We start from the raw sequence: 23,745 nt of genomic DNA on the forward strand, positions 1-23,745 counted from the left end.
TAAATGACCTGGACTAAGATACCCGCAGCAAAGTGGTCAAAAGATGATGCCAAATTAGGAGGGTCAGCAGCTCAGCAATTACATAATGAGTTGGACAGAACAGTGGCGGATGAAGTGCAATGCAACACATAGGAAGGAAAAATAGATGGCAGGCATACTCCAGGAATAGTGTTGAAATAGCTAAGGATGACGCTGAAGCAGACCTAGGAGTCTCAGCGTTGACGCTATGGCAACCAATGTGGAGCAGCAAGGCCAATAGGATGTTGAACTATGTAGCCAAAAGAGTGGGATATTAGTTAGAGGAGGTAATGATTAAATGACATATAGCGCTCTGGACAGATTGCAGCTTGAATACAGCATCCAGATCTGGTTACCAAGAAATAAGAGACAACGCATGAGGCTGGTCCCTAATGTCAGAGGTCTGAATTATGAGTGAATTATGACTGAAGAAACTTGGGCTTTTCAGCCCAGAAAGGAGGTGTCTGAAAGGTGATCTTATTAAGGCTATAGAAAAAGTTAACCCAAAATATTACTTGGAATTAAACTACGTAAAATGATGATTCCATTTCCTTTCCATATTAATGATAATACCTCGCCCCCAACCCATCGCAGCTGCCTGTAATGATATGTGGCTCAGTGTTCCCACAAGGGAAACACTGTTATCGACGACATCAGCATAGCGGCAAGATCTCTACTGTCTTTTAGAATCTATTAATGGTTTTGCTGGAAATAGGAAATCATTCCATTAAATTTACATTATCTCCAACATAAAACAGCTAGCGGAAAGCTTCCCCCATCACTAAATAATGTTAGTACACTAAGATCTAATCCAAGACTTAATCTGTATGCCAACAGTGATTTAAGATGAATTCCACAGAGATTTGTGCTTTTCATGAAAGCCTCTTGCAGACCTGAACATCTAATCCTATGGTCCCAGCATTTATTCAGCATTGTTCTAGTTTTCACAAGTGGTAACAGATTATTAATAATCTCTTTTATACAACCTCTGTCCACAAGTGGGAGTAAAACACCATTTCACTAGACTAGGTTCCATTTTAATTCCCTGAGAGTGCACATGCTTTGTGTTATTCCCTGAAGGTAAGGGTTGCCTTATACATGGGATCTATCTTATCTTCTAGTTTCCCTTCTAGCAGAATAACGTCTGTGAAGAGGGTGGACCAACATTAGTACCTGAAAGCAGCATTTTCCTCTCCGCTGTTGCTCTCCCCTGCCCTGCCCAACCAGCACTGTGATACATAAATAGCAATGCTCCCACCTAACCCCAGCCCCAGCTCCTGCTGATGATTCGAGACAGCCCAGCAGGGTAGGTACAGGAAGACATTTAAAACCAGCAGCAGCCAGCACCGAAGTTGGAGGGAGAGTTGCCGTTTAAATATCGCTGGGCTGGAGGAGCAAGGCAACAGCTGATAGGGCTGCACTGGCTGAGCTGAGGAAGAATGGAGAGAGAATGTATTTTGTCGAGGCCAGCCAACACAAAGGCAAGGGTTTTGGTGGATTGAAGCTGTGGACTGGATTTTCCAATCAATGTTAAACTGTTTGAAATAAATGGGAAAACGGCAACTGAAAAGTTCATACTTCTGACAGGTGACCATTTTTCACATGTCATTTTAAACATGAGAAAGAAAGATCTTCCCTCTTGTGATTTTATTTTATTTCTATGTCCAAATCCATCATTATTGTGAGCACTTTAAACCCTGTTTGAAGTCCTATCAGAAGACACGGAGCCGATGTTTCTCTTTGTGATTTAGTTTGGGATCGTTTGACAGGGATTAAGCTTGTTGCCAAGATTTTTAATCATGTCCACGATCCTATTTGAGAAAGCCAAACTGTGAAACAATTGCTGCCATGACATAAACCTGCAATATCCCCAACTCCATTAAATGCCAAAAAAAAACCACAGCTACATTTCCTGAGACCAGCCGCGGAGAACAAAACTTGGATTCTGTTTGAACAGATGTCTAATCTGCTAATATTGGTGGAATCAAAGTACAATGCAAAGTGAAAGCTCCAATTTCAGTTTGAAGCCTCTGTTGGACGAACCATGGGACATTATTGGTGTTGAGCCTGCGCACCATCTGGCCGGAGAATATGCTGCCTTTTCACTGTACAGTAATCCTGTGTCTTAACGCTCAGTGCGTGTGAAATGTTAAGCATTTGACTAGTTCTGTCTGACTTCTCGTTTTGCCGTAGGTGGCCAATTATGGGGTTGGGGGCCAGTATGAGCCACACTTTGACTTTGGACGGGTAAGTGCGTTGTCATTCTTTTTCAGCTCTTTTTTTTTCCCCCCTCCATCTCTTTTCTTTTTCAGGTGGCTAATTATGGCGTGGGAGGGCAGTATGAGCCCCACCATGACTTTGCACGGGCAAGTAGAGTCGCGATAGCTGCAACTATTACAAAGCTTTCTGCTTTTTAATAGGCTTGCATGAGCAGAATAGCCCTCATCTATAATGTTGCATGATAAGGGCGGCATCTCATTTGGCAAAATCATACTGATTGATCAATGTATAATTGCAATATTTTATCACTGCATGCCGGGTGATGGGTTTACATCACAAAATTCAGAAACCAATATAACCCAACAATTCAGCAGGATTCTTGGTGAGTTGGGGAGGCAAGATTCCATGTATTTTTGGAGAAGGGAAGATTGTAGATTGTAAAATAAAGGGGAAAGTCCAGAAATTAAAAATTAGTATTGGCCACAACGTTGACATAGCTGCTCATTTATTGAGAGTATTGTAATGTGTAATGTCAAACCCCGCGTACATTAAACCCATCAAACCTCTGGTTAGAGCCATCCGCTGCCTTAATGATGAACAAGTGTGCAGAAGATCTGCGATTTGTCAATAAGCCCTTTGACAAGTAAAGTCCAACACAGTCTGACCAAAGCACTGTGAATGAGATCAGTACAATATTTGGCTTCTCTGATCTGTAGACTGCTCTGTTATCTACAATTGTTTTTCAATTATATTACACTTCATTTTTCTAATGAGATTTTTTCATGGTGCAGTGATGAATCTTTTATACAGATATTGATTGATCAATACATCTATCATCTCTCAATGCTGACGTACTTGATTAATGCATTGACAAAGTAAACCTAGCTCGAATCCAGCCACTTGCTCTATAATTCCATGTTCTTCCTCATTTCGGTCTTAATTTTTTTGTTGTGGGTGTGCATCACTGGGACATTATCCCTTTAAGGCTTTAGCACAGTACATGAGCCACATTATATATGATGTTCTCTCAATCCTGTTCTGTGAAAAGTGCAAGTAAATTTCAGGCTGCCAAGAAGTTTTGAAGATTGTTCTGTAGGCATGCCAAAATGTGGCATCTAGAGTATGATGTCTGGGTGCACTAGGTGTACTGTTTTAATATAACCATATAGAAGATTTATTGAGCCCAGTACCCTTAGAAAGAATGACAACATATTAATATATTACTCGTATTCTACTGGATGGTTGTAGATGTGTTATGGTGGAGGAGAATATTCGTAATAGATTGAGGGAAGCTGTATTGTGGTTGTTTGGTACACTTCCTGTGCTAGGGACAGGCATTTTAAAAATATTTAGTTGATCTGTTGTGTCATTTGCGATGCAAAAATATGTTTGCGTTGATCATTTATATCTGTTATAAATATCATCATTAATATATTTGAAGGAAGATTTCAGCGTGAATTGTAGTGAGCAACTGATGGATTTTATATATTTTTTTAAATGGAATGAATATGAACCAGTAAAGTGTAGGCAGAAAATTAATCTGGAAATTGCATATTGTGGAGTGAAAGTCTCACTGGCTGAATGTGCTGACGGTGCTTTTCACAGAAGGAGATTATTAACATGTAAGCGCTTGTATTTTACACCCCAGCTGTACGATGCTGAAGCTCTTTATTGCCCTCCATTCTCTGTTCTTTTGTGGGCGTCGGACTGCTGCTGGTTATCTTGTGTATTCCAGTCAGGGAGAGAGAGAGGGGGGATGCTTCCATGTCAAGCCTCCCAAGATAGTGGCTTTGATGGGCTAAGGCCAATAAAATATGTGATTGTTGAAGACGTCCATTCTTTGATTGGAATGGACCTCCTGCAACATGTCTGGAAGATTGCCATGTTTAGGCCTAAGGGAAAATAAAGTGCACGGTTGACTTGCATGAGAAGCTTTCAAGTAAAAATAACAAGGTTTAAAAAAATGCGTACGAATCATGAGGGGAACGGTGGCTAGGAAAGTAGAGAGTGTGGAGTCAGAATGCAGCTGAGAGACAGGCAGGGTGCAGAGGTGGAATCGATCCCTGATTTAATTTAATACTGGGTGTTACTTGGAAAACATACCAGATGTGATACGATAGCAAAATACTGCAGATGTTGGAAATCCAAAATAACAACAGAAACTGCTGGAAAAACTCAGCAGGCCAGGCAACATCCGTGGAGAGAGAAACAGAGTTAACGTTTCAGGTCGAAACCCTTCGTCAGAACTGAAAAAACACAGGAAATGAAACAGATTAAAAGGCCAGTTTGGGGGCTGGGAAATGGGGATGAGAGAACAAAAGAGAAGTGAAGAGACATTAAGAGGTATTCAAAACCAGACGAGATGGTGATAGGACTAGTGGAGACAAAAGACGGCTCTAGATTAGGTGTGAAATGCGCTGGCAGAGTGGGAGACGGCTGCCATGTGGGAATGCATGACTTAATTTTGCTTGCTCTGTAGTGCGCTACTAGGAAGAATCGCTCTGACCCTCAAATTGAGGGCTGCAAAAAAATTAATGTGCAAACATCTAATATGTTTATATGCAGTTGCTTTGTCTGCTACTATATAGGAGGGGTGAATCCGTTTGCCAAAGCACTTACGGGTTAGTGCCTCTGTTAAAATAGCAGAGAAAGGAATTGTACATAACTGCATCATGTGATCATCATTAATACTGGCACAGTAACATTTCATGGTCTATCTTACAGACATTGCAACAACAGCAACTTTTAAAGATTCTTTTGTTTATACAGAAAGATGAACCTGATGCTTTCAAAGAGCTGGGCACTGGGAACCGGATTGCTACCTGGTTATTTTACGTAAGTAAAGCACATTCTGATACTCGCTTGATTTCAACTGGAACACTTAATTCAGAGATCTAGTTTGTGGTAACCAATGCCTGTGGCTTTGCAGTCACAAGATTGAAAATTGTGAGTAAGCTCTGTTTCAAGCAGGGTTTTGTTTTCCTGTAAAATGCCTGTTGTTTGAGCGTCTTTAAAAAAAAAAAAAAAGATTGTGGCATTTTAACCACTTGTGTAAAAGAGGATTGACCGTTCATTTTTAATCTCTATATTCTTTTTCTCTCACCATCTCCCCCACCCACCCTCACCCAGTAGAGCGCCTGGTTGCATCTCCCCACAGAGGCACTGCTGAGATCAGAGGCTTGGCAGAATCCTCCTGCACTATAGGTGCTTTTATGTCGCAACAGTGCTTCCGGTTTCCTGAAGTGCAGGCCAAATGCAAAACTGTTTGGAGGCACTTAAGACCAGAGTATGGGACTGTGGAATGTTTACTCTCGTTATGCAGGGAGTTTGTGCTCCAGCATGCTGTGATAGGACACCAATTGCATCCTTAGCTTTCTACGACTTGCACTTCAGTGGCACCTTTTTCTGTAGGAAAAAGTTCCCGAAGTAATTTTAAGGAAAGGGGGTTCCAACACCAAGTAAGAGTTTGGTAAGAGGGTTGAACAATTGACCAAAGGCATGGCTGAAGAGTTGGCTTTTGAAAGTGACTAGAAATAAGGCACGGCGCAAAAGCTAAGGATAGGAAGGGAATTCCGGAGTGCAGGGGCATGATCACTGAAAGATCTTCCACTGGTGATAGCTAGATCAGAGTCGGAAGAACATGAGAGTGCTGGGGCATGGGGCCAGAGGAGGTTGCAGAAGTAAGGTGGAACAAGGTCATGGAGCCCACTGTCGGTGCTAGTGGAGGCTAGATGTATTCCCTAAAGAGTCACTGGCAGGGTCGTCAGTCTGCACTGTGCCCCTCAGAACTGCCTTAAAAGGAGGTCAGTGAATCCTCTCTTAGCCAAGGAATGCTGCATGGAATGAAGCGTCAGTGGTAGCTGACTCTGACTTTCGGACGAGACGTTAAACCGAGGCCCCGTCTGCCTGTTTAGGTGGATGTGAAAAATCCCATGGCACTATTTGAAGAACAGGAAGGGTTCTCCTGGTGCCCTGGCCAACATTTACCCATCAAACAACCCCAGCAAAAAAAAACAGATCAACTGATTGTGGGAGCTTGCTGTGTGCAAATTGGCTGCCCATGTTTGTCTACAATACAGCAGTGACTACCCTTCAGAAATATACAGCTATGAAGCGCTTTGGGATTTACTAAGGACTTGAAAGGAGCTATATGAATGCAACTTTGTTCTTCCTTCAAAAGGACAATTCTAAAATTGAAGAGGAATCCCCAATTTGAGCCATCATTGTCAGACAGGCCTCAATCTAGCCTCCATACTGGCTGCTAGATGACTTGTATTTTTGATTTGGCACCTAATGACTTTAAGTCAGCAAGAATGTGCACTTTGACTCGCAGTAACCAGTAGCACATTACGCACACATGTGTTGGCAACATCCTTTCAACTTTTAAGAAGTAAACTTGACTTCTAATTGGTGCCAAGACCCCCAGGTGAGTTTTACTGTGAACTGTGCGAGATCAGGTAATTTACCTTCAGGCAGTGTTTGGCAATAACGCCTGGGCTCATTTTAAGCAGCAGCTGAAACCCAGTGCTGATGAGGTGTTTCAAGTCCTGTCATCAAACGCAGAATCCTGTGACAGAATCAAAGAAAGAACGAACTTGCATTTCTATAGCGGCTTTCACGACCTCAGGACGTCCCAAAGCGCTTTACAGCCAATGAAGTACATTTGAAGTGTCAGCTGTTGTAATGTAGGAAATTGGGTACAGACCATCATGTCCCACTTGTTTTTGAGTGTGAGTGGGGGGGGGAAGAGAGGGAAATAGATAATGTGTGTGTACGATATATGGCATTGCACATGAGGAGTCATGGCCAAGTGTAGTTTCTAAGTGCAATGGGATTGGAGGTTGGGGGACAATGGGACCAGGGCAGGCAGATGCAATTCAGTCCTCATTCTGTAGTTATTTTGATATTTCCATTATAAATTCTTATGTGCACATTTAGAATGGAAATTGCCCCTGTAAACTTGTGACGCTGTGATTTCACCCTCCTATCAGTCTTGGCGCTGCTGTGTGGGAGGGTGTAATTCCAGTAGTTTACAGATGCAGTTTCTGTTAGAAATGTGGGCACAGGAATTTGAAATGGAAACAGAGTTGGAGTGTGTACAATATATTATTTATTATTATGTAGATGTAATTATACCACCTTAAACATTCACTCCCTCCACCACCGGCGCACCGTGGCTGCAGTGTGTCCCATCTACAAGATGCAGTGCAGCAACTCGCCAAGGCTTCTTCGACAGCACCTCCCAAACCCGCAAACTCTACCACCTAGAAGGACAAGGGCAGCAGGCACATGGGAACACCACCACCTCTAATTTCCCCTCCAAGCCACACACCATCCTGACTTGGAAATATATCGGCCGTTCCTTCATCGTCGCTGGGTCAAAATCCTGGAACTCCCTCCCTAACAGGAGGGGAGTTCCAGGAATGGGCAATAAATGCTGGCCTTGCCAGTGACTCCCACATCCCAGGAACTAATTTAAAAAAATTATCCCCAAAATTGGCATTGAAATTCATGGCCTAGCTTCTGTAAATAACTGACTTGGGTTCTGATCTGTTTGCTACTGCAGTTGTGTACTGTAGCAAGGTTTATTTTCCCTTTTCATGTTGACAGTTTGGACATTTTCCTAGTTGGGTGAGATTCGCAACACTGTGTACTTTTTTTTTCCCTGTTGATCAGGAACATGTGTAGCCTTCAAACCACATTGATGTGGATACACTGGCAATGCCAGCCCTTTTCTGTTCTAAAGCTGTCAAAGAAAAAAACGACTTGCCTTTGTGCAGCTTTTTATTGCAATATTGCAATGTCTCCAGGCATTTCACATTAATTGCTTTTGGTAGTGAAGTGACTCTGTAGGCAAACATGAAAGAAAGAAGAAAGACTTGCATTTCTGTAGCGGCATTCACAACCTCAGGACGTCCCAAAGTGCTTTACAGCCAATTAATTACTTTTTGAAGTAATGCAGGAATCGTGGCAGCCAATTTACGCACAGCAACGTCCCCTAGACAGTAATGAAATAATGATCTGATAATCTGTTTTTGTGACGTTGGTTGAGGGATAAATTGATGATTATTCTACATCAGCAGTGCCCCACTAATTGCAATGAGATGAATGACCAGTTAGTCATCTATCCCTATGGAATGAGAGGGATGTGTTCCCACTTTTTTTTCTCCTTCCTTCTCCCCTCCCAGAAATTCTTTTGGCATAGTTTATGCCTCTTTCCTTTACAAATCCTGCACCGATGCTCCTTTCTGTCTCGACTTTTTCCAGTGGTATTGGCTGAGGCGGGGGGGGGTGATGTTGGCAAGGACATCGACGGAGCTAACAGCTCCTCTTCCAATAGCGCCACGGGATCATTACCATTCACCTGAACTACCAAAACAGGCAGACGGGGCTTCTAACATCTTATCCAACGGACACCTGATCCTGATCCTTAAAGAAATATCAGACATCTGGACAAAGATAAAATAATGGCAGCTTATGAGATTTTATTTGGGGCAGTAATTGTACAAGCTGTTGAATAGCCTTCGTTGAATTTGGTGCAGTTCAGGAGGTATTTTCCATAGTCATTAACGTAAGAGAACTACTAGGCACTTGGTCTAAGCATTAAACAAAGCTTTAATCAACTGTTTTACAACATGGAGGTCTAGCTGTGTCCTTCACTAGTTCCTTTTAAGAATGTCCTGCGCAAGCTGGGCCCGTGCCCGAGTATTTATACTTTCCTTGAACAGCGCCACCCGCAGGCCGCTCAGTTGATTCATGTCAGACATTATTCTCTAATATGTTTGTTGATTTTATTCTGCCAGATGAGTGATGTAGTAGCCGGAGGAGCCACGGTTTTCACTGAAGTAGGAGCCGCTGTGTGGCCACAGAAGGTATTGGTATTGATTTTCTTTCTTTCTTTCCTTCCTCCATCCAGCACGCGCACGCACACACCCGCGTGCTCTCTCTGACGCATGTGTTCTCTCTCGCTCGCACGCTCTTGCTCTCCCTTCCACTTAGTGCTCTTGCGTGCGTTTGCGGTCTCTCTTGTCCTCTGGCTCTGTCACACGTTCACCATCCACATCTGTTTAACTCAATGTTGTCCAAATGAAATGGGATAACTAGAATTTGGGATTTGTATAATTAAAGGGAACTTGCTGATCAGATTCCACAAAGGCAAATTCCCGAGTAGAACTGTAGCAAACAGACTGAGGCTTTTTGACAATCTAATTAATGTCTGATGCTTCAATAATGAAGCAATGATATTCCTGGGATGAGCGGGTTGTCCTATGAGGAGAGATTGAATAGATTGTGTCTATACTCTCTGGAGTTTAAAAGAATGAAAGCTGATCTTATTGAAATGTACAAGATTCTGAGGGCGATAGACAACATAGATGCTGAGAGATTGTTTCCCCTGGCTGGAGAGTCTCGAACTAGGGGTCATTGTCTCAGGATAAGGGGTCGGCCATTTAAGACTCATGAAGAGGAATTTCTTCACTGAGGGTTGTGAGTCTTTTGAATTCTCTACCCCAGAGGGCTGTGGATGCTGAATCATTGAGTATATTCAAGGCTGAGATAGATAGATAGATTTTTGGACTCTAGGGCTATCAAGGGATATGGGGCTTGGGCGGGAAAGTGGAGTTGAGGTCGAAGATCAGCCATGACCTTATTGAATGGCGGAGCGTGCTCGAGGGGGCCATATGGCCTACTCCTGCTCTTAATTCTTGTGTTCTTATGGAAAGAAAGACACATTGTAAACATTATAGAGTCATAACGGCACAGAAGGAGGCCATTCGGCCCATCGAGTCTGTGCCGGACTTAAGAAGTGGTGCAATCGCAGTAAGCTCAGAGGGGAAAGCAGTCAGCAAAAAAGGTACTGGTGTGGACAACAATTCTTCTGATGAAAGGGATCATACTGAAAAATAGCCTGACCATGGCATTAAGGAGTAGAGCATATAGCAGGATGCCCACAGAGTGTTTGGGCTTAGGTTTGTGCTGTACTTTTCTGCAGGGTGAGTTTCTGTTCTTATCCAGGCCATTGGGGGAGGTGCGAGCTGGCAATCAGAAAATGAGTTGACCCAGTCAAACTCTCTTCTCAACCCTGATCGTTAACACCACATGATTGGCAGAGATGTGGCATTAGGTAAACTAAACCAGGCACATTATGCAAAGAGGTCATACAAAGAGTTGGAGGGCATGTGATAGTTTTTTTTTTATTCGTTCCTGAGATGTGGGCGTCGCTGGCAAGGCCAGCATTTATTGCCCTTGAGCAGGTGGTGGTGAGCCACCTTCTTGAACCGCTGCAGTCCGTGTGGTGAAGGTACTCCCACAGTGCTGTTAGGGAGGGAGTTCCAGGATTTTGACCCAGCAACGATGAAGGAACAGCCGATATATTTCCAAGTCAGGATGGTGTGTAACTTGGAGGGGAACTTGCAGGTGATGGTGTTCCCATGCGCCTGCTGCCCTTGTCCTTCTAGGTGGTAGAGGTCGCGGGCTTGGGAGGTGCTGCTGAAGAAGCTTTGGCGAGTTGCTGCAGTGCATCTTGTAGATGGTACATACTGCAGCCATGGTGGTGGAGGGAGTAAATGTTTAAGTTGGTGGATTTAATGTAATTGTATTAAGTAGATTTCAGTCTGGGACCCCTGTGGTATCTGAGAGCCCTGTAGATGATGTACACTGCAGCCACGGTGCGCCGGTGGCGGTGGGAGTGAATGTTTAATGTGGTGGATGGGGTGCCACTCTCGCCTCCTTGAGTCAGCAGGTTGTGGGTTCAAACCGCACCTCAGAACGTGAGCACATAATGTAGGCTGGCAGTTCAGTGCAGTACTGAAGGAGTGCAGCATTATCAGAGGCGTTGTCTTTCAGGTGAGACTTGTTTAGAGGCTTTAACCATCTCCGACTTTTCAAAGCACTTCACCTGGAAGGATCTAACCTGATGTGCGGTAACTGTTAATGTAGGCAGCAGTAGCAGGCAGTTTGCAGACAGTAATGGAATGAATGGCCAGTTAGTACTGTTCTTGGTGACGTTTGTTGAGAGAGATGCCAGGAAACTCTCTGCTCTTTGGCACCACGGGACCTTTAACATTCATTTGATCCACTGCAGCAAACCGAGGTTTGGTTTGGCATCCCATTCAAGTGACAGCACCTGCACCAATGGGACATTCCCTCAGCGGTGCACACAAGTGTGAGCCCAGATATAATTGATGCTGACTGTTTGTGTCTGAGATGACCCACTTCAGTCATTCCTGCTTTGTAAAAGAACAGGGGTAATGTTCACATTTTATTAAACTGTGATACCGTTTGTCGAGAAATCATTTGTATTTTGTTGCAGTCCCAATATTGTTCATTTCTCCTTGATTGGGGAAAAAAAATCCAACCTGCTTACTCAGTTCAAAATTGGATGTAATGATTTTTTTTAATCAAAGACATGCTTGAGTGTGCAGTCCAGACATGGCCACTTCTATGTAATCGATGAGCTTGATTTCAAGATAGTAAAGAATTCTGCAGCTGTCCTTCGCAGGCGTCTTCAGCAAAAGCTGTGGGCGTGCGTTTGGGGCATTGTTGTGCTCAGTGTGTATGTTAATCCGTTCTTTTTAACATGTTGAGAGACTGTTGGGTGCTTGTGTTGCAGGGCACAGCGGTGTTTTGGTACAATCTCTTTCCCAGTGGAGAAGGTGATTACAGCACAAGACATGCAGCTTGTCCAGTATTAGTTGGAAACAAATGGGGTGAGTACAGAGATGTTCTACGTCAATGTTGGAGGGGCTGTGGATGTGTGTCAGCCATGTAATTTATGCTCCATAATTATGTGTCCAAGGTAATCTTGCCATTCTGATTAATTCCCAGATTTTACTGTTTACTTGCGAATAATAGCGGGCATGCAGCAGGGGACTATGAAACACTGCACAGACTGTACACCAATGCTCCCTTTAAGCTGCGCGGCTGTCTGGAACTCCTGCAAAGACCGCTTGCTGGCTTTACAACAGGAGAAACCGCGCATGTGCAGGATTTTGAATGGGCGGCACAGCCTGTTAAAGGGGCCGCGCACCCAAAATTTTTTTAAAGGGAACTATAGTGGGGTGCCACAGGGATCAGTGCTGGGGCCTCAACTATTTACAATTAAGCTGGTTTTTTTATTGATGCGGTTCTATTTTAGGAGACGGGTATCCATGGGGCGACCCCTGGTGTTTACACTGCTAAATCCCACTCCCTTAATCCAGCAACAGAATTATGGACCTATCTTTTTTTTTAAAAGCTGAATGTTTCCAGTCCGCCACCAGGATAGAGGAGCCAGATTTAGCAGTGTGCATACTGGTTGTCCAGAATCCAAATTAAAACAGTGTCAGTATAAAAGTGGCAACGCCTCTTCTCGTGGTTTGACCCAAGGTCTCACAGGACTGCATGTTGGGTTTTGAACTTTCTGCCTCGTGCTAAAGAAGTTTAGGGCCCCACTGGTACAATTGTTGGGCCAGCCAGTGAGCCTTTATTTATAAAGGATGTGTTAACGTTACATACACATACTATAGCTAGTGAATTTTTAATAGACCCTAAAATGGTGGGGATGGGCAGGGGTAATTTGCCCCATGAGGACGGGTCTGGTTTGCTGTGGCAGTGGGGGAAATGCAATAAGTTTACTGACGCTGTGTCCTTTTGGCTGTTTTTTCTTTTACAGTGTCTAATAAATGGATCCATGAGCGTGGGCAGGAATTCCGAAGAAGATGTAACTTGTCAGAGTTGGATTGATGTGCCCCGCTGTGTATATGAATTATCCCCCTCTGCCCATGCCACTTACTACAGTGTTTACACTCTTACCATCGCTCACCGATATCGCCCCCCTCGGAATCTGTCTGATTTGGACATCTTTCTGTTTTGTCACTATACGAAGACCTGAGCAGCGAGGTTCATGTTTTCTAACCCTTTCCATTGACAGGTTTTATTGAAGTAGGCTGAGCTGGTTAGATGACTGGAAATGTTTCTCTAAATCATTGAGTCTTTCACTAAAGCTACATTTCTCCTTTTTTTAAAAAAAAATGTGCGCTAAAGATACTCGGCTCTTTTCTACAAATTGATTTCTAAGGGGTGACTCTACGGTCCTGAGCTTCCAACGTGAAGCTGCACCCTCAGCGAGCGTGAGATCTTTGCTGGGAGCGAGGATTGTAGAGTCGCCTCTCTGAAGAATGCTTTGCTTGGGCACCTGTTGAATCATGTGGCTTTCAGGAATAATTCTGCTTCACAGAACATGGCACGTTCTTCTGAAATGCATTGCTGAAAGAACGTTGCTTTTGCTTCAAGGCATCCTGATTAATGAAGCATTTTCCAAGATTGACTTTTTGTAGGTATGTTTGCTAGATTAGTGTGCGTATAGTGATGTAGGTGGACCTCTAAAGTCACACAAGTTCACTGACAAAGCCATGGTGTTGACTTTAGAAGTACATTATCCCTTGTGTTACATGTATAAAAATCATCTGAATCGTGAAGCATTAAGAAATTGTTGACCAACAATGAATCATTAATCCAGGGCTCTTTTTAAAAAAGGTAATAATGTCGCGGATCTTCAGTTTCACATTTACAGAGATATAGCTAAAAAAATTACTTATTTAAATAAGATGGCTGTTTTTGTACTGTATTCTACCATATGTATAGCGTATACCAGTAATAACTCCGATACTGATGCACCGTATGTGTGCAGTATACTCGGAATGCAAGACTTGGTGCAGTTTTTGCACAGGACACTACATCACTTCCAACATTTGCGCTCTCCTTTGTGATTCATTGTCACTTGTTGCTGCTCTTTTTAACTGTTGACTACCAGCTCCAGCACACCCCATTGAAACAGGAGAATTGTGTCCCCATGGCAATATCAATTCATTATTCCAGCATCACCAATCAATTGGGTCCTCGGCATAGCTGTGCCTATGTTCTAAATACCTTTGAAATCAGTCAGCAAAAGATGTGTTCACTGTGTACTTACCAGAAAGACTGAATTGTTATTTGGGTATGCATCTATTTTCCTGTGTTTTTTTTAAAATATGTATTTCACGATCATTGTTGCCCCTCTCCCTCTTTCCTAGTTTACTCGGATAATCATGTTATGAAAGGAACAACCGCTGGGTAAACTTTTTTTAAATAAACAAGTGCGCAAAAGGGTAAAAATGAGAACTTCTAAACTGTGAAAGGTCTATGAAGATTTGTGGGGATGGGAAAATAGCATGAATGGAACAATCAGGTGCCCAGGGAAATCTTTTTTTCAAAAGAAAAGTGCGTTATCTGTGCCGTCACTGGGAGAAATGTGTATTTATATATCTTTATTTTAAAATAAAACCTGCCCCTTTTCTCTATTTTCTTAAAATACCATTTCCTTTATTTAGTGTCTCATTTTGTACTTAGTCACGCGGGTAGTTTTCAACTCGACACTCCACATCACTACCGTCTCAGGAATGAAACACATGCCAAAGCTCATTGATCCAAGGCAGGCGGTGAGAGGGGAAAACTACTGGATTTATCCCGGGAGCAGCATACACGCTGACGTCTCGTAGTTACTTTCAAAAGTGGGAAACTGCTTGTTACAATCAACGCAACTTCTTCGCCTTTTAATTTAAGAGGGAAAAAAAAGACCAACTCATACCAATTTTACTCCTGGGTGTTAGAATACCCAGTGCAGTGATGGTAGATCTGTTGGTGCCAAGGAGGAATCCCAGCGGATCTCCAGATCAGGGGGGGGGGAGGCAAAGTGGGGCACAGCCCCCGGATTCCATCCCTATACAGGGTGTGAGGGCCCGTGATCAGATTGTCCACCTGCAACCACACTACCCCCACATCAAGAGGGGGGCTGTCTGTGGGCTTGAGAGTTGGCATGCGTCCTGTCGTGGCTCTTTGAAAGGACCTAGAATCACTACAGAAGGTAATCAATCCAGGAGTGAATGATTACTATTTTTGTCCCAGCAAATAGCTCCTTTTTCTTCACTTTTTTTCTCGCCCTGCCCCCAACCTGATATGGCCTCCCCATGGGGGGGGGCCGGCTTATGATGCAGTGGCTGTGGATCGCTCCACGTTACAGGAGTCAGTCAAGTGGACGCCACTGAAGCAAACCTTGCAGGTGCTGGCAGTCTGTCCCGACTATGCAGATGACTCCGTCCCATCAATTTCACACTAGGACCGCGTCGTTGGGCGTGCCTGGGTCCTGCTTTGCCTCACTTCCGCCAGTGAAGCAGGGACACTGGAATTTTGACTCCTTACATTTTCCCCAACTGCACTCCTTCCCTTCCTTGAAATACCAATTAAAAGGTTTTTTTTTCTTCTAAACAAGAAAAGTTGCAGAGCCAGTGTTGTCTCACATATTCTAGAACGCTACCTTACTAACCAAGTGCTGCTCCTACACATCTGAATTCAGTGTTTTGCCTCAAGTATTTGTTCTCCTTTCTGTTGCAATGTAAATTTTACACTTGAACAAGTTTCTCAATAAAGTCTCACTGCAGCGGCGGTGGAATTTTTCCTTTTAGCCTTGCGTTTTTCTGATGGCCTTTTTGAGCAGCATCGAGCTGCTGCTTTTGACATCAACTTTTCAGTTCGTGTTTTGAAAAGCTCGAGGGGGAAAACTCTCTAAGCTTTTAATGTGCAGAAGGTGCAAAAATGCAATGGGTTGTAACTGCTGAGACTTGAATCTGAGAATTTGGAAAACATAGAAGATAGGAGTAGGCCATTCGGCCCCTCAAGCCTGCTCCGCATTCAATGCAATCATGGATGATCATCCAAATTCAGTACCCTGTCCCTGCTTTCTCCCCATATCCCTTGATCCCCTTAGCCTTAAGAAATATATCTAACTCCTTCTTGAATATATTTAATGAATTGGCCTCAACTGCCTTCTGTGGTAGAGAATTCCACAGGTTCACCACTCTCTGGGTGAAGAAATTCCTCCTCATCTCAGTCCTAAATGGCTTACCCCTTATCCTTAGACTGTGACCCCTGGTTCTGGATTCACCCGCCATCGGGAACATCCTTCCTGCATCTAGGCTGTCTAGTCCTGTTAGAATTTTATAAGTTTCAACGAGATCCCCTCTCATTTTTCTAAACTCTAGCGAATATAAGCCTAATCGACCCAGTCATTCGAAACGATCATTTGGGACAGATAGCGTGCGGATAGGGCTGTAGGAATGGGTCAAAGACAAACTAGTCTGCTCTGATCTTAGCCAGATTATTTTGCCATGTTGAAAACCTGAATGGAGTATGACTTGCATGAAACGGAACTTGGCGCACTCAATGAAAGCAGCTCCTGCTAATGTTTCTTAACACTTTCTCCAGATTGATGCTAACCCTCTCATCAGAAAGGACATTCTAGTTCACAGATATCTCCATGAGTGCTATCCATGACACTCCCCTGGAGAATGACACCAGGCAGTACGCTTGCACAGGAAGAGTTGAACATAAGAAATAGGAGCAGGAGTCGGCCATTCGGCCTCTCCAGCCTGCTCCACCATTCAATAAGATCATGGCTGATCTTCTACCTCAACTCCACTTTCCTGCACTATCCCCATATCCCTTAATATTAAAAAATCTATCGATCTCTGTCTTGAATATACTCAACGACTGAGCCTGCACAGCCCTCTGGGGTAGAAAATTCCAAAGATTCACCACCCTCTGAGTGAAGAAGTTCCTCTTCATCTCAGTCCTTATTCTGAGACCGTGACCCCTGGTTCTAGACTCCCCAGCCAGGGGAAATATCCTCCCTGCATCTATCCTGTCAAGCCCTGTAAGAATTTTGTATGCTTTAATGAGATCGCCTCTCATTCTTCTAAACTCCAGAGAATACAGGCTCAGTCACTCACTGTCTCCCCACAGTACAATCCCCCCCATCCCAGGAACCAGTCCGGTGAACCTTCATTGCACTCCCTCTTTGCCAAGCACATCCTTCCCCAGGCAACAAGACCAAAACTGTTCACAATACTTCAGGTGCGGTCCCACCAGGGCCCTACACAGCTACAATCATCAGTGGTGCCCATGTCAACCTAACCCTGATCTGGAACAAACCGCTAGGAAATGAATGAAAGCAGTAGGTTTTGGCTTCTGAATTTCACTCCCAGTACAGACGTACCTGCCTCATCACTGCCTTTTTTCTATCTTGCCCTTTGTAGAACTCATTGGGCTCGATTTATTCACCAATGGATAAAACATTTAACCCATGTTATTCTAGTGGGCGGAAAGTCTCTCCCCAGACCCAGAGTGCTTTTCTCGTAACCATGTATCCCAAAGACCAAGATCGAGGAAAGGGATGATAATTCACCAATGTTATGTTGTGAAGCTACATAAAAGGAGCATCAACAATATATCACAATTTATTAAATGGCGGGGAGAATAATTCTAGCCTCCGTCCTTAGCAACATCCACTGGTCTCCTGTATGTCGGATGCAAAATGCTTGTCCTAGTCTTCAAAATTTTTCCAGTCTAACATCCCAGCACTCTCTAATCTTCTTTATATTTCTCACCCCCCACCCCCAATCTACTCTACGTCAGTGATAGAACCTTAAGCTTCAGCAATGACCTTCCCTCCAACATAAGGCCAGAAATGGGGATGTTCACTGATGACTGCACAGTGTTCAGCGCCATTCACAACTCCTCAGATAATGAAGTAGTCTATGCCCGCATGCAACAAGATGTTCAGACTTGGGCTGATAAGTGGCAGGTAACATTCGCGTCACAGAAGTGCCAGGCAATGACTATCTCCAACAAGCGAGAGTCTAACCACTGCCCCTTGACATTCAACGGCATTACCATCGCCGAATCCCTCACCATTGACCAGAAACTTAACTGGACCAGCCACATAAATACTGTGGCAACAAGAGCAGGTCAAAGGCTGGGTATTCTGCGGTGAGTATCTCGCCACCTGACTCCCCAGAGCCTTTCCACCATCTACAAGGCACAAGTAAAGAGTGTGATGGAATATTCTCCACTTGCCTGGATGAGTGCAGTTCCAACAACACTCAAGAAGCTCAACACCATCCAGGACAAAGCAGCCCGCTTGATTGGCACCCCATCCACCACTTTAAACATTCACTCCTTCCACCACCGGCGCACCGTGGCTGCAGTGTGTATCATCTACAAGATGCACTGCAACAACTCGCCAAGGCTTCTACGGCAGCACTTCCCAAACCCGCGACCTCTTCCACCTAGAAGGACAAGGGCAGCAGGCGCATGAGAACACCACTACCTCCAAGTCACACACCATCCTAACTTAGAAGTATATCATCGATCGTTCATCGTCGCTGGGTCAAAATCCTGGAACTCCCTCCCTAACAGCACTGTAGGAGTCCCTTCACTACACGGACTGCAGCGGTTCAAGAAGGCGGCTCACCACCACCTTCTCGAGGGCAACTAGGGATGGGCAATAAATGCTGGCCTTGCCAACAATGTTCACATCCCAGAAACGAATTTTTAAAAATGACCACTTCACACTGGTATGCTCCTCAGCCCTCCTCGCCTTGTCACATCTCTCCCCACCTCAAAGTTTGCTCCGACCATGCTTCCGATCACCTTTCCCAACCCCTCTCCTGCTTCTTCTTTGATGCCCAACACACCTCCTGTCGACTGCCCCCGAGATACTTTTAGGTGGAAGGCACTATATTGATCTAAATTGTTGGATTCAAACTTTAATGGTCTCTTTGGTAAATTTACTGTCAATCAAAGTTCCCTGTAATTCTTTTGGTGCGCGGTCTCTTTAACTGGCTGCGCGGCCCATGCAGATTTTTGCGCATGCACGGTTTCTCATGTAAAAGCCGGTGAGCGGCCTGCGCGGGACGTCCAGGCCACCGCGCGGCCGCACCGCTCAACATGGAACGTTGCCGATAAATTTTTTTTAAATCACTTAAAAGAAAGAACTTGCATTTATACGGCGCCTTGCGCAACCTCCGGGCGTCCCAAAGCGCTTTACAGCCAATGAAGTACTTTTTGAAGTGTAGTCACTGTTGTAATGTAGGAAACACCGCAGGCTGGTAATGCTCGAGCCTGCAGTCTTCGCACAGTGAAGCTCCAATCTCAACTCTGCCATCAAGTGGAGATCAGCTGCATTCACTGGGGATGGGAAGGTTAAGGTGAGTTGGCGTCGCCATTCTCTTAATTGCTGCCACTGCAAATAAAACGTTAACAAGGACACTTGGTAACATGGGCATAGCTGTCAAAGGTCAACTTTAGTAGGTGGTTTAGAGCGGCAGTTTGTACAGTTGAGTTAATAATTTCCTTCCATTTACTTTTTATAGAATCATATAAATTTACAGCACAGAAGGAGGCCATTCACTTTATTTATGTAGTTCACTTTTAAATACAAGTTTCAACCTCCAGCCACATTTTATCTCCTCTTCCTCTCCCCTCCAATGAAACGGTACTGATTGAAACTTAAAAAAAAAAGTACTAAGTCCTTTCAGGAATTCTTGTCCTACTTGGAAGGGCGGGGAGTGTGTTGCATTTGTTTTTTAGCCTCTTGTTATGGGCTTCAACCTGCCAGGAAATCTCCTGTGCCTGCCTCAAACTTGTTTCTCGTGTGATCCCTTATAGTCAATTGACGGAGAGGAGACGTACTGTCTCCCTGCTCCAGACCCAGTGAATAACGGAGACCCGAGGCAGCCAAGTAGTGATCTCCATGAGAGGTTTGGATCTCATCATTAGGCCAAGTGATTTGATCTGTCAGGACAGATCCTGAGAATCACGGTCCAGAGGTAGTGAAAATGCTGATAATCTGAGCAGCAACTATTGCCGAGCCCTAACAACAACAACTTGTATTTACATAGCGCCTTTAGCGTAGTAAAACGTCCCAAGGTGCTGTACAGGAGCGTAATCAAACAAAATTTGACAGAGTCACATGAGACATTTAGGGCAGGTGACCAAAAGTTTGGTCAGAGAGGTAGGTTTTAAGGAGCGTCTTAAAGGAGGAGAGAGAGGCAGAGAGGTTTAGGGAGGGAATTCCAGAGCTTAGGGCCCAGGCAGCTGGATTCACGGCCGCCAATGGTGGAGCGATTAAAATCGGGGGATGCGCAAGAGTCCAGAATTGGAGGAGCGCAGAGATCTCTGAGGGTGTAGGGCTGGAGGAGGTTACCGGGATAGTTAATTATCATAAACTATCATCCAAGCACCAAATTCAGATTACTGCCTTGGAATCTCTCCTGACTTGATATTCTGCAATGTATCCTAGTTTGGGACAATAGTTTACTTGTTAACGGCAGTAGCTCTTGTGGCAAACAATAGGCAGGATGCTTACATGTAGAAACTAGGGCTTGTGTGCATGAGAATTCTTACCATGTTTATGTGACTTTTTGCCATGGTAACGGGGTGTTAACCCATTTTTAAATCAAGGGTTTGTCAGTGTGTTAAGTGCGTGTACGCTATTGGTGATTTCTAAATTCTAACGTTGTTAATGTGCAACAACAACTTTACTGAAAAGTTATCAATGGTGACATAATTACTGCAAGGTTATCCAGTGATCATGTGCACATAGCCAGGAATATAATACTGTCAGTATGCACTATCTGCCAACACACCACTTATAACGGGCTCGTTGGTGTTAATGCGATTTGCCCGCTATACACGGTGGACTGTAAAAACCGATCGCCACCAGCTGTGATCCCCGTGGGCTCTGAAATACCAATTGGAATCGGATACAGGTTCCATGTAGAGGGAAATGTGAGGTTATTCACTTTGGTAGGAAGAATAGAAAAACAGAATATATTTTAAATGATGAGAAGCTTTGAAATGTTGGTGTTGAGAGAGATTTGGGCGTCCTCGTGCAAGAAACACAGAAAGCTAGCATGCAGGTACAGCAAGCAATAAGGAAGGCAAATGGCATGTTGGCCTTTATTGCAAGGGGGTTGGAGTATAAGAGTAAGGAAGTCTTGCTACAATTGTACAGGGCCTTGGTGAGACCACACCTGGTCTCACCAATCCTTATTTTGGATTTCCAGCATCCACAGTATTTTGCTATCGAAGGATATACTTGCCTTGGAGGCGGTGCAACGAAGGTTCACTAGATTGATTCCTGGGATGAGAGGGCTGTCCTATGATGAGAGATTGTGTAGATTGGGCCGATACTCTCTGGAGATTAAAAGAATGAGAGGTGATCTCATTGAAACATACAAGATTCTGAAGGGGATTGACAGGGTAGATGCTGAGAGGTTGTTTCCCCTGGCTGGAGTGTCTAGAACTAGGGGGCATAGTCTCAGGATAAGGGGTCGGCCATTTAAGACTGAGATGAGGAAGAATTTCTTCACTCAGAGGGTGGTGAATCTTTGGAATTCTCTGCCCCAGAGGGCTGTGAATGCTGAGTCTTTGAGTATATTCAAGGCTGAGATCGATAGATTTCTGCACTCTAGGGGAATCAAGGGATATGGAGATCGGGCAGGAAAGTGGCGTTGAGGTCGATGATCAGCCATGATCTTATTGAATGGCGGAGCAGGCTCGAGGGGACCGTATGGCCGACTCCTGCTCTTATTTCTTATGTTCCACTCGGTTCCTGTAACTGACCTAGAGAAGCATCAGCAGAAAAGACGAGTCTGCCATCGACGAGAGAATCGCGGGAGACGCACAGCAGCACCCACCCTTCCCGGTGTCCGCATCGTGGACGAAAACCAAACATTGGCCATTGGTAAATGTCCTAATAGTCGGTGCGCTTCCTATGTTCTAAGCAGTGTCTCTGTAATTGACTCTAATGGTCCTGGCAAATGGTTCGCGCCATTTGCCCGATAAACGTGGCTGCCTGTGATAAGTGTGGACAGCATAAGTGATGGGGACTGTATCTATAATATACAGGAAACTTCGTGACATCTGGCACCGACGGGACCGAGCTGCTGCCGATCTATCAAAACTTCCGGATAGACCAGCGCTAATGTTGAAGGATACGGAGGTTTTCATCTCAGTATCTGACAACAAACACTGTTGCTTAGCAACAGCTTATAAACACTCGGCCCGTACCCTGGAAGCGTCTCTGAAGCTGTTGCTAAGCTACAGAGACGCTTTCCAGAGCCTGACTGTTAAAAAAAATGCGAGAAGAAAAAAAACCCTAACCAAAACAGCTGCTGATTTCTGCCGTTAGATCGAGGTTTCTGGACATACAACCTCCGGATAAACCAAAGTTTCCTGTATTAAAAATCTTACATCTGCACGCACACTTCTGATTACACAACTTTTGTGTGTCAACATTTCCCATTATACATTTCTACGTCCACATTTATTACAGAAACTGCTGTTATAAAATTGTCACACTGTAATTACACCCCGTCTCGCTGTAATATCTCAGTTTTGCATCTCCCAGCTCCTCGTCCTGTACTACAGAGAAACTCCTCTATCTCCAACCAGCTCTACCATCTGCTTCCCAAATTGCTGTTTAACAATATTAGAAGATCTAAGTATTATATAAAATTAGGGATAGAACACATGGCTGTAAAATGTGGACTGAATTACATTTGTGCACCCTCGTCTAATTATTCCCTGTCCTCTAATCCCCTTCACCTGAAGACTACACTTGGTCTTCGCGCCACAGAAGATTGACTGGTGTTTATGAAAATTAGCTGTTCGCCTCATTTCTTCCCCAGGGTTGCTGCTGTGGTTCTGTAACCGATCTCTAAAGGCTACACACGAAGCTCTCTTCAGTCTTTCCTTACCAGTTCACCACCTCACGGTGAGGACCTGCCGTTTAGTGCATGGGGAACCATTTTTTTTTTTTTTTTTTAAAAGAGGGATTGACATTTCTGTTCCCTCCATAAACGGTGCAGGAATCTTGCAGTCCTGATAATGGGAGGAATGGAATAATTTCACCGGTGTTCCATGTGATGGTCAATGCCATTGGCACTGCAGTGGCACAATCACTGTGGGTGGACCAGTAACAACATGCAGCCCCCTTGTCTGTTAGGAAAGTAGTTCATATATCAGTTGTCCTATATACTTGAATAAAGGAAAGACTGAAATGGTTCTTGGATCTGACAGTACAATCCTCAGCGTAGAGTTGCCAACTCTCGCAGAATTTATTCCTGGAGGATTGATCACATGATGTCTGATCATGTGACAGTGGATCACATGACACTTGCCCACAGTCTGCAAATATTATTGCATTTTTACCCTATAAAGGTTGGGTGCCTTGTCAGCTGTGGCTCAGTGGATAGCACACTCACCTCTGAGTCAGAAGGTTGTGGGTTCAAGCTCCACTCCAGGGAAATTAGCTTATTTACCATTTGATAATTTTGAACACTTATAACTGTTCTCATGAACTATTCTCCCTAATCCCCTCTGGTCCAGTGAATACAATCCTGCTTTCTCAAATGTCTCATACAATGCCAACAGTATTCAAGTTGCGGCCTAACTATTGACTTGTACATCTTCACCATCACCTTGTGTTTCCTATCCAATGGCTGTTATATAGAATCATAGAATGGTTACAGCACAGAAGGAGGCCATTCAGCCCCTCGAGCCCATGCCGACTCTCTGCAAGAGCACTTCAGCTAGTCCCACTCCCCCGCCCTTTCCCCGTAGCCCTGCAAATTTTTTTCCTTCAGGTAT

General features: G+C 44.2%; 1 protein-coding gene across 5 annotated transcripts in view; it reads left to right on the plus strand.

The window, feature by feature from the left end:
- The window catches only part of LOC147098655 (prolyl 4-hydroxylase subunit alpha-1-like), a 121,577-nt gene extending 105,862 nt beyond the window's left edge, over positions 1 to 15,715 (plus strand). For 4 of the 5 annotated variants that reach the window (XM_085970635.1, XM_085970634.1, XM_085970633.1 and 1 more), the window contains 5 exons: positions 2,212 to 2,265; positions 5,008 to 5,073; positions 9,042 to 9,110; positions 11,849 to 11,945; positions 12,890 to 15,715. In XM_085970635.1, the coding sequence (XP_085826761.1) occupies positions 2,212 to 2,265; positions 5,008 to 5,073; positions 9,042 to 9,110; positions 11,849 to 11,945; positions 12,890 to 12,960 (357 nt within the window). In that variant the 3' untranslated portion in view covers positions 12,961 to 15,715. The other variant, XM_085970636.1, reaches the window with a different exon arrangement.
- The last annotated feature ends 8,030 nt before the right edge of the window (positions 15,716 to 23,745 follow it).

The sequence above is a fragment of the Somniosus microcephalus genome, chromosome 29 (assembly GCF_052327205.1).
Source record: "Somniosus microcephalus isolate GS21.2 chromosome 29, FLI_Smic_1.0, whole genome shotgun sequence".
Taxonomy (NCBI): Eukaryota; Metazoa; Chordata; class Chondrichthyes; order Squaliformes; family Somniosidae; genus Somniosus; species Somniosus microcephalus.